The sequence below is a fragment of the Muscardinus avellanarius genome, assembly GCF_963383645.1.
Source record: "Muscardinus avellanarius genome assembly, chromosome: 2".
In the NCBI taxonomy this organism is placed as follows: domain Eukaryota; kingdom Metazoa; phylum Chordata; class Mammalia; order Rodentia; family Gliridae; genus Muscardinus; species Muscardinus avellanarius.
The window spans coordinates 4282916-4294413 of NC_137787.1; the positions used below are offsets into that span (position 1 = coordinate 4282916).

At 53.7% G+C, this 11498-nt stretch overlaps 1 protein-coding gene across 1 annotated transcript; it reads right to left on the reverse strand.

Annotated features, from left to right (window-relative positions):
- Window positions 1–509: 509 nt before the first annotated feature.
- ACKR3 (atypical chemokine receptor 3) lies at window positions 510–1598 on the reverse strand (the record flags this gene model as incomplete). Its single annotated transcript, XM_080688937.1, has 1 exon — window positions 510–1598. The coding sequence occupies one exon, from the start codon at window positions 1596–1598 to the stop codon at window positions 510–512; it is 1089 nt and encodes a 362-aa protein (XP_080545063.1).
- Between the last annotated feature and the right edge of the window lie 9900 nt (window positions 1599–11498).

An 11498-nucleotide genomic window follows, 5' to 3' on the forward strand; every position in this document is an offset into this window, starting at 1 on the left:
TATATATATAATTTCAAATCAGCGAACAATTAATGTCATCCTTAGTCAAACCAAAGTCAAAACTAATCTGAAAACTACAGCAATCTGAGTATGTCAGCATGATACCTCCTATACAATATTTAAAATATATTTAACTTTCAAATACATTTATAAGGTACACCAACAGTGAGAAAATAAAAGTCTTAACACTTAAATACAAATCATCATATAAAAAAAATTCCCAAAACACATAAATTTCTATAGTACAGACGCCTGGGCAAGCCTGACCTGAAGCTGGCTTTGCCAAGCAGCCCTGGCTACACAACTCAGCTCTGCTCCTGCAAAAGTGTCAGAAGGCACAGCCAAGTGACGGCCGCCCTGTCCCTAACGGAGAGAAAAGATGAGCACACCTCCTCCTCTGCGTCTCTCGAGCATCAAGACCCAAAGCTACCCTGCTTTCCTCTAGAAACCAGGTGGCCCGACGCCCCGTTCACCGCAAGCGCGCCTGTCCCCAGATCCCTGCCCGGAGTTCATTTGGGGTTCTGCTCCAGCGCCGAGTATTCGGCCTCTGACACTCTGGAGGCGTCTATGAGCTTGGTGAGGCCTGTTTTGGCCGAGTACTTGAAGATGAAGGCCTTCATCAGCTCGTATCTGTAGTTGCGGTTAATGAAGCTGTAGAGGACGGGGTTGACGCAGCAGTGCACCAGGGACAGGCACTGCGTGACGTGCAGCGCTGTGAAGAGCGCGTTCTCCAGCTGGCAGGTGAAGGGGAGGTAGTGCAGGCTGGAGAAGATGTCCAGCAGCACCACCACGTGGTAGGGGAGCCAGCACACCAGGAAGACCACCACGTAGGAGAAGATGATTTTGCGGCTGCTGTGCTTCTCCTGGTCGCCGGACGCAGAGATGGCCCTGGCCAGCAGGAAGTAGAAGACGGCGATGATGGAGAAGGGGACGGCGAAGCCCAGGACGACAGAGACCAGCTCCATGCCGATCAGCCACTCCTTGACGCTGTGCTCTGGGTAGAAGGACCGGCAGTAGGTCTCGTTGTTGGAAGCCGACGTGATGGTCTTCAGGTAGTAGGTGTCGGGCAGAGACACGCAGAAGGCCAGCAGCCACACCAGGATGCAGACGACGCGGCGCACCATCTTCTTCTTGCAGCTGGAGGTGCTGGTGAAGTAGGTGATGGAGAGGTAGCGGTCCACGCTCATGCACGTGAGGAAGAAGATGCTGCCGAAGAGGTTGATGGAGAAGATCAGGTGTGACACCTTGCAGGTGAGCTCGCCCATGGGCCACTGGTTATGTTGCACGAGGCTGACCACCCACACCGGGATGGTGAGGACCACCCACAGGTCGGCGATGGCCAGGTTCAGGATGTAGCAGTGCGTGTCGTAGCCCGTGGTCTTGGCCTGGATGTTCACCCAGACCACCACCGAGTTGGCGATCATGCCGATCACGAAGATGAAGATATAGATGAAGGACAGAGTGTACAGCAGGACGCTCTTGTTGGGCATCACGGGGCACTGCATGGTGTCCACCACGATGCAGTCGCTGCTGTTGCATGGCCAGCTGAGGTCGGAGAAGTTCCCCGGCTCCGTGTAGTCGAAGAGATGCACATCCATGGCTCGAGGGGTGGGGCGGCGAGCTCACGACCTACGGCAAGAACAAGAGGGAAGGCAAAATTCACTCCTCGGGAAAACTCAACGTTCAGCCTAAACGCTTGTCCAGGAGCTTGATAAGCTCAGCTGATTTGCTTTAGTTCTGTGCTGTCTTTGCAAAGAGAAGAGAAAAGAAAATGACCGTAGTAGATCTGTGCAAAACACAATAAAAACACACCCAGGGTCTCATCCACGCGGTGCTCAAAGAGAGAAGCCAGGCTGTCTCTCTCTATCAGCCTGGCTGTGTCCTGGGTGGGATCAACATGGTACAGGGGCCAAAGAAATGTGAGACAGCCTAGCCGGGCCACAGAGACACCGACCGCCTGCCCGTTCTCAGCAGGGGACTGTGGAGCTATTCTTTCCACGTCCCCAAGAATGGCAGGGTTGATCCGCTCCTGGACCCTCTTCTTACAGTGACCTGCTTTGCTCTCGATGGAAGTGTTTCTAATCCGCTTCCCACTTGGCACTCAAACCATGACTCAGCACTTACTACCTTTCTGCAAAGTCACCTCCGTTCGCAGTCACGGGGCCACCCGGAGTATGGCCTGCATGTGTGTAATGCCCACACCTGCCTGCGCCCCAGGCCCACAGATCGGGGTTTGTTGTGTGACTTTCAGCCTGTGTAACCACCCAGCTACTTGTGCTTGGGGCCTGTATCTGGTTGTTCTTTTTTGAAAATTTATATTGGTGCACTGCAGTCTCACATCGTAATGTGGAGCATGTTGGCAGTGGCGTATATTCACGCAGTACGTGGTGCCCCCCCCCCAGCTTCCCCATTTCCCTCCCTCCCGATACCCAGCGTCCAGGCTAACAATGTTACATTCACGTGTATACACATAGTCGCATGTGGCTTTTCCATTAGTGAACCTCAGCCTTCTTCTTCCCCTGCCCTTCCTTCCGGGCTTCACTGAGGTCTCCCCTTCATTATCTGCTGCTATCTGTCCAAAGGGGGTGAAATCGGAGAACCAGAGTAACACATGCATACCGTGTTCATAGCAGCACAATTCACGGCAGCCAAAATATGGACCCAACCTAGGTGCCCAACAACAGATGAGCGGACTACAAAATTATGGGAAATACACACAATGGAATCCTACTCAGCTATAAAGAAAAACAAAATTATGTCATTGGGAAGAAGATGGAAAGACCTGGAGAACACTGTTAAGTGAGATCAGCCAGGCACAGAAAGAGGCGGGACCTATGTTTTCTCTAACATGCCGAGCTGAATTTTCAGTTCCTTTATTTGTTCCACAGCTTCAAGAATGACCTTTACCACCAACCTGAGCCCAGAGGTCACCACCAGGGTCGGTCCCGTGTCACCTGCTGACCTGACCCGAGGCCAGCGTGCTCACCCGTGAGCATCTCCTACCAGGGGAGCACTCGGCCACGGGGGCCCCGTATCTGCGTGTGCCTGCCCGCAGATACCAGGAAAGGGGCCAGGACCTGTCTTCTACTATCTGTCTACATGCCAGCCCTGAAGTCCCTCTACACCATGGTCCTGGGCGGTGTTGCCGCCACCGAACCGCAGGACCGCCAGCCACGAGTCATCACCTACAGGTAGGTGGCATACGGTCTCACCTGTCACAGGTGCCAGGTGACCAAGGGTCAGGCTGACTGGCCAGGCTTATTTAAAGTGGACTCCAGGTTTCCCAAGGGAACTCCCTGGAGGATGGAGGACATCAATGCAGCGGTGCCGGGTGGCCATGCCGGCAACAGGAGAAACCACAGCAGGAAACGCGCGGATTCCCAGATCAGCGTTCCCGGTTTGGAACTGTGGCTCCTCCGCCCGTTAGAGCTCAACTTGGGACTCCTCGGTGGTTAACTTTTCTGGCCTGCAGCTGAGTCAGCAGCCCCTAGCCCAGAGTCACCTCAGGGATCTCGGCTTCAGGGCCTGGCACAGAATCTTGTAGGCCACAGACACAATGAAGTGCCACTGTCCCCATGCCCAGACGGAGGAAGAACCACTGGGGATCCTCCAGCCAGGAGCAATCGGCTCTTCCCCTTCAGTGAAAAAGGCGTAATCTTGCCTGATTCTTTTTGTGTATGTGTGGCACTGGGGATTGAACCCAGCCTGTTCTACCTCAGAGCTATCCCCCCAGCCCTTTTTATTTCTTAAACAGTCTTGCCAAACCGGACATGGTGGCACACACTTGTAATCCCCTACTCAGGAGGCTGAAACAGGAGGATCTCAGGTACATGGCCAGCTTCAGCAACTTGTGAGGCCCTCCGTAACTTAGTGAGACCCTGTTTCAAAATAAAGAATAAAATAGGGCCGGGAGTATAGCTCGGAGGTAGAATGCCCCTGAGTTCCATCCCCAGTGCCACAATAAATAAATAAATAAATAAATAAACAAACAAACAAACAGTCTTGCTAAGTTGTTGGGCTGGTCTCGAACTGTGATCCTCCTGTCTCAGCCTCCCAAGCCCTGGGATCACAGGCATGCGATACTGTACTCAGCTATGGCCTAATTCTTTGCCAAATTTCTTTGTAACCATCTCTTACTGGCTGGAAGTCCCCCGTGGAGGGCCCAGGGACTGCACAGCTATACCAGGCTCTCCTTCTGGACACAAAGAAAATCCCTGAGAAGGGAGAGTGCCTGCTGCCTGCCAGGCTCCCCTCCCAAGCCTCGAAGCTCACTGGAGGCAGGTGACCCCCTCCTGAACCCTGATTAAGGGCTATCTCCCTAATTAAGGATATGCCCTCTACAGATATAAATGGCTGAGGGCTCTCTTCCTAGTGACCCAACCGGGCTTAGGTGTCCTCCATGCTGAAGGGAGGTCTGGGCCTCTCTCATGACACCTCATCCTCTCTGCTCCAAAGCCCTCCATGGTGAGGACCACTGGGCACAGAGCCAGGAAGCCCAGCTGTCCTTAGAGCCATCCCGGCCAGAAGACCCAGACCGGCTCCAACTTGTGCGCCCTGGAGGCAACCAAGGTGGAAGTCAGGACAAACAGGCTTATATTAGGACATGCTGGCCCTGGGACACAGCTGTCAGGGCCCCAAAAGGACCTGGCCCACCAGGCCTAAAGAGGAACCTTCCAGAAGTCTGGCTTCCTTGTCCTGCCAAGACTGTCCTTGGGGTAGCCAGCCAGCCCCAGGTTACATCATCTTGGCCACCAAGTTGCCAGCGCTGACTCTCTGCTCTGCCCCTGTGGCTCTGGGGCTGGCCCTGGTCCCTGTGGGCCCTGGTCCCAAGGGGTGGTCCTTCTCCCTTTCCTTAAAGTGAAACAACACAGCCTGGCATGGTGGTGCACCTTTGTAATCCCAGCATTTGGGAGGCTGAGACCAGAGGATTGCGATTCCCAGACAGCCTCAGCTACTTAGTGAGGTCCTCCACAACTCAGTGAGATCCTGTTTCATAATGAAGAATAAAAAATAGGGTTGGGGGTGTAGTTCAGAGGTAGAATGCCCCTGGGTTCCATCCCCAGTACCAAACCCCCCCAAAAAAAAACCACAAAGCAGCTTAGCTTAAGGAGCATTTTCTCCGACAGCTTCATTGGCCTGAGTCACTGGAGAGCAGAGACAATGGAAAACAAGCCACAACCCGCCCGTGGCATGGAGAGGACGCCATGGGACCCTAGAACGCTCCACTGGTGGCCACAGGGCCCCAAGAGCGCTTGGCCAGTGGTGGCTCCGGCCCCTTCCCCACCCCCTCAGGCACAGCCTGCATCCTCGCCAGGGATGGCCTCAAATCCTGGGTTCCCAAAAGAAAGAAATGCCCCAGAGCCTTAGATAGCCTGAATTTAGCTCGGGGCCAACATCCTCCCCACCCCAGGGGACACTTCTCCATCACTGATCTCCCTCGACCCCAGGGCACATGGCTCTAAGGGCAGCCCCACCAGGTCAGGGCAGAGAGCAAAAGATACCGCCTCCTATGGCAGAAGGGTGTCCTCCAGGGTCCCTCCATGTCCCCTCAAAACCAACTCGCTGGTTCCCATCCCAATTCCTAGCTTCCAGTATCCCCAGAGCCCGCCCGGAGCAGCAGCCCGCAGCAGGCAGGGCTGGGGTCCCGATGTATTGATCATGGGTGCAGAGTCACTAATGGTGTTTCTGGGATGGGCAATACTGCCCAGGGCTGAAGGAGAGAGCTGACGCTGCAGGTCCCGCTGGCCCGTGAGCTCTGACCGCCAGTCACCTGTCACCATCACCAGTGTCCCAAAGAGCCGGCACCACAAGCTCGGGCCTCTCACCTTCTTCAGGGCTAGGGTGGGCCTCTCCTCCCTGCTGCGGAAGGCTCCGGGATGGAAGGGGGAAAGGGGAAGTTGAGGGAGAAAGGAGAGTGGGCGGAGTGCGGTGATCAGGTCCCCCCAAATTAAGCGTGGGAACTAAAGAATTTGGGAACTTTTCATACATTAGGTTTTGCAAACAAGGGCTGTTTCCAAAAAAAAGAGAGTATTATTGGACAGGCAATCCCCCATCCAAAATAAGAACTGTGTCCAGGGGTGTGTGGTCTGAGGTCCCCACCTAAGCAGGATGCCTGGGGCGGGCAGGGACGCTTCTATCCAGGACACCCACCCTGGTGCACAGAACCTTCCAAAATTCCAGCTGGTTTTCCTAGCAAGGAAGGTTCTCTGAGTCCCTGACAGGGACAAAAGAAACCACAGGGAGGCAAGCTGTGGACCTTGTTCACCCTGGCTCTCCTGGTTCCAAGCACCTGGGAGGAGGAGCCCAGAAAAATCTAAGAGTGGAGATAAGGGAAGGAGGGAGGGGAACCTACCCCCCCACCCCGCCCCACACAAGAGCCCCAGCTCCCTTGGGCCAACACAGCAGAGCAGATACATAAAGAACCGGCCACATCCCACACAGATCTGCAGGGGCCAGCTCCTTGCTCCTGGGACACCCAGCGATGCCTGAGCAGAAGCAGCCTGTCTGTAGATGCTGGCGAGCAGGGTTGGCTGTTAACCACGGAGGCCCCATCCCACTCAGACAGTGGCCGGATCGACCTCAGCTCCGTTCCTGCTGGAGCTCAGAGGGTAAGAGAAATTCTGGGTGTAAACCTGCATGTTGCGCACCCCTTTCTGGCTCAGTGCCCACACCTGGGCAGGTGGGGGATGAGACCCACTTCATATCCTTAGAGCCAAAGACTTGGGCGTGACAGACCACATGAGAGAGGGCAGGCGGACTCAGAGAAAATGACTGTTCCAGTTCTGTGACTTCACAAGTTCACACATTTCTCATTTTGAAATATTCACATCTCCAACTATACATACAAGATAATTCATTATTTATTATTATTATTATTATTATTATTATTAATTGAATCCAAGAGCATTCTATCTCTAAGCTACACACCCTTTTTTGTTTTGAAACATCTGGCTGAGTCTTATTCCTTGCTGAGGCTGTCTACAAACCTGCAATCTTCCCATCTCAGCCTCCCAAGTGCTGGGATTAGAGGCGTGCGCCACCACACCCGGCTAACACCTTTCTGGAGGCAGCATTGTTTACTAGCAAAACCTGCAGGCCACATAAGCGCCCATCAATAGAGGTTCAACAAAGTATGGTGTAACCATTTGTCTGGAATATAAATCCAACTATAAAGAGGGGGAGAGCTGTTTTTATGAAGCAGGAAAGTTCAGACATACCATTAAGTAAAAGACAATGTGCAGGTACACTGGACGCAGCATGATCCCACAGGTGTAGGAGGAAAAGCAGAAATTGTGTCTATTTTATATGCGAATATATGTGCATAAAGCCACAGAAAAAAAGATCCGGAGTAACTGAAAAGCTGTAGACACAGAGGCCACAATGGGAGCACAAAGGGACAATTGTCGTCTCGCCCCTATAAACCTCTGTCTTATTTGAAAGATTTGACGTCAAGAATGATAGAAATTTCAATTGAGGGGGGAATGATTCACAGTACAATAAAGGTCCACGTTCTGTTTCTGTGGACCACAGAGACCCAACTGGGAGTCAAAAGGGGCCTCTTGCTCCTCCGTCTCACCAAATCCTCCTCCAAGGACCGCTGTTTCAGACACCTTGCCCACATCTGCACCCGAACAGCATCCCTCGGCCACCACGATGCCCCTGCAGCTGGCGGTGGGCACGGCAGGGGCGCACCCTACCTGGAGACCTGGGCATCTAAGGGGACGCATCCACCACTCAGGGTCCCGCACGGCGTGAGCGTATCACTTTTGGTGACCTGGAGGGCTTTTCTGAGACTTGCTGTTCATCATCCTTGGCGCTGCCCAGGCTGTAGGCAGTGGCCTGCGGTACGTAGGTGCACCCAACATCTGCCTGCGCTCACCAGGGCTGGGGCAGAGCCAGAATTAGAAGGCTCCAAGTTTAGCATCTCCATGGGGGATGGTTTGGCCTGCAATGCACATGTCCCTACCCTGGTTAGTTCCCCGGAGAGAAGGACGAGTGCTGGGATCCCGGCTCAGATTCAACATCTCCCATCAGTGCCTGGGGCTCCTCCCTCCACAGGCATCTGTACCCTGCACCACGGAGCCCACCACGGCCCTCCCTGCCAGCCACCTCATTCCTAGGCAAGCCCGACCTGCCACTACATCCCCTTTGTCCCTCTAAGGCCTCATGAGCAAGGTAACCTGGCACCATGAATCTCTAGTGGTCAAGCCCCAAGAGGCAGGGGCCCGGGCAGGCCCTGGAACTGAGCATCAGAAGAGCCTCCTCTGCCCCTCCGCCAGCTGATGCTGCAGGGTGTCAGGGGCCAGGGGCACTGCTCTGGGCCAGGCGAAGATGGCCATCCAGCATGATCCCACCCCTGAGGTCAGGAAGGCATGGTGGCCCAGCACCTGCACCTCCCCAGGCATGAGAAGATGCCAGGTGCCCTCCACGGAGGGAAGGCCTTCCACTCCAGAAGCCTAGGAACTTTCAAGAAGGTGGCACCCAGAGTACTCCAGAAGGGTGCTGCCTTGAAGCCGAGGCAGATTCCACATAAAGGAGAGATAGACGGAGAAGAAAGTCAGGCCTTGAAGACAGGGCCAGAGGGTCAGGCCTGGGCCAGTCTGCGCAGGAGCCAGGAAGGCTTGGTCAAGGCCACAGCCTGGGGGCAGAAGAGGCTTTAGAGGGTGGGGCGGCACACAGAACCCAAGGCTCTGCAGGGCACTCTGGGGGCTGGTGCAGAGGGCCAAAGAGAGCTTGGAGGAAGCCTACTGTCCTCCAGCAGGGAGATAAGATAACATGCACGAGGCCCCTCAAGCCAGCTGGGAAAACAGGGCCCCTCTGGGCCTGTCACGACTTCTGCTTCCAGCTCTCTGTAACCTGTGACCTGTGTACCACGATGGAACTTTCTGGAAAAACTGAGCGTGGTCATGCACACAGGAGCCTGACCCCCGTTCAGCCATTCTCGTGTTTGTGCAACTGGGAACGGAGGCCAGGGCGGAGGGGGAGGCCAAGAGACCAAGGACAGAGCTCTCTGCACCCACCAACTTGCCAACTTCTCCAGAGACGTTAGCTTGTGGTCCCCGGCCCCAGGTGCTCCTCGGTCCCCGTCTTCCACGTAGCTGGGCCGGTTCACAGGGAGCCTGGATGGGCCCAGACAACGGGAAGCGGCCACTGCACAGCATCTCCGAGGTTTTTGTTGTTGTTTGATGTTATTAAACAAATCCTTCAGGAAATATATACGGTAAGCAAATGGCCATCCCAGAAGCTTCGCTCTGGGGCCCTCTGTCAGGCAAGCTGCTTGCCCCTGGAGGGACAGAGAGCTGTCTGCCCACCCCAGGGCCAGGCGAATGGAAAACTAAGTAGTCCTGGCTACTCCCCTACCGTGACCCAGAGTGACCTTACTTTATGCAAGTAAGGAACTGCTTCCAATTATTAGAGAACTAACTAACTAAATAAATAAATAAGAGCACAATAAAAACCTTAAAAGAGACAGATCCATCCACATCCCGTTTCAAAGCAGGCCCCTTTCTGAGCAAAGGTGCTCAGCTGAACTTTCACATGCAGGTGGGGGCACCTGGCCCACTGTAAATATCTGGGGTCTGAAGGGGATGTCACATGCAGAAACCCCATCTGGCCTATTGTGTGCGGCTGCTCACGGGAGCAGAGCTGCCCCTGGCACGGCAGAACAGAGGCTGCCAATTCACAGAGGGGGCCACTGGGGCTGGCCTGGCCCAGTATCATCGGAGGCTGCTTCCCACCCAGAGACGGATCAGTGGGAGATCAGCTAGGGGAGGAAGGCTCCTCGCCCCGCTCTCGGGGGACGCTCCCGGGGTCCCAGATTAAGGCCACAGAAGGCGGCCTCAAAGGTCTCTGTGACAAGAAAAGTCAAAGATGCCAGCTATCTGGCTGACACAGCCTGCAAAATGCAAAATAGTCTGAAGGCTCCATTATCTGTCCCTTGGCCAACAGCTGTTCAAGGCCACCTGAGATAGGCCCAGCCCAGACCTTCATGAAGCGCTGCAAACCTGTGATCAGGGCAGCATCCCCGTCACTTCCAGAAGGAAGCAGCGATGGTTGTTTTGTTTTGTCTAACAATTCAAAGTTAACAGTAGATTCTTACTAACAAAATCATCAGGAAAGCTGGGCGTGGTGGGCACGCTTGTCATCCCAGCATTCCGGAGGCTGAGACAGGAGGATCACAGTTCGCAGACAGCCTCAGCTACTTAGTGAGGCCCTTTGCAACTCAGTGAGACCCTGTTTCAAAATTAAAAATAAAAAAAATAGGGCTGGGGATGTAGCTTGGAGGTAGAATGCCCCCTGGGTTCCATCCCCAGTACCGCAAAAAAGAAAAAAAAAAGAAAAAAGAAAAACCGCATCAGATATTTCCTGCAGAAAACTAAACCACTAAGTATTTAAAAATCAGGGCCAGCCCTCCACCTGCCTCCGGTTCTTTCCTCTCTCTCTCTTTCCTCAGGTGGCTCGCTTCCATTCCAGCAGAGACACTCCTGGAGCTAGTCTACCTTTCCTCTGTGGACTGAGACATTTGACATGCCACAGTCTTTGATCTCCTAAGTCGCCTGCGTCCCTGGGATTTGATCACAAGCTCCGCACAATTGCCCCTGCTCCTAGGAATCAAATTCAGTGTCTTGTGGCCTGGTTTAGAAGTACAAATGCCTCCGGGCCCAAATTCCGTTCATATTCTGCAAAAATCACTGAAGAAAATCTACAGATCTGGAATCTTGGAGGTCCTTTTCTTCCTCCTCGGCTACTCTTACAGTTTACAAAGTGACTGCCCTCAGCCTCGGGTTTGGGTAACTTCAACCAACTTCTCTTGTGTGGATTTGAATCTAGGAGCTGCTGGCCCAAAACCATAGCACAAAAAGCCACTGTTCTGATTAAGAGGGGTTTTTTTTTTTTTCTTTCTTTCTTTCATCCAGAAAGCCTATACTTGGCCCGCTCTGGGCCTGATTAGAAATCATAATACCTCTCAACTCTCCAAGGACTTACTGTTAATATGGGATAAAATCACCTTCAAAGTCCTTCCTTAAGCACCAGCCTGCCGCCTTGGAACTTTCTGGGACTTTTTAAAAATGATGACTGCAGTGTGTGACCCTTAAAAAATATCCGATGCACAGCAAATGACAGGCTGTGCTCGATTTTCTCTAGCTTTTCTAAAACCCCATCCTCCCCGCCCCTCCCACAAACCTTCCCAGGCAGCTCTCCCCCTCCCCCGCCAGCCCCGCCCCAGCCTCCTGGAGGCTGAGGCTGGAGCTCAGGGCTCCTGCACAGTCAAGTGTTTACAGCCCAGACTGCGGGAGGGGGGGAAGCAAATTGTTTCTAAGCTAGAGCTCCACTCCAAGTGGGGCTCTAAGCTAAGGGGCATGCTCAGATTCTGCAGGGAGAAAGACCAGCCGTTTATCCAGTTTAAAATCTACAGGAAAGTTCAAGCCCAGCCATCCCGGCCTCCAAGCTCCTGGAATAAATAAAGCCACACACAGGGGGCATGTGTGTTTTCAAAG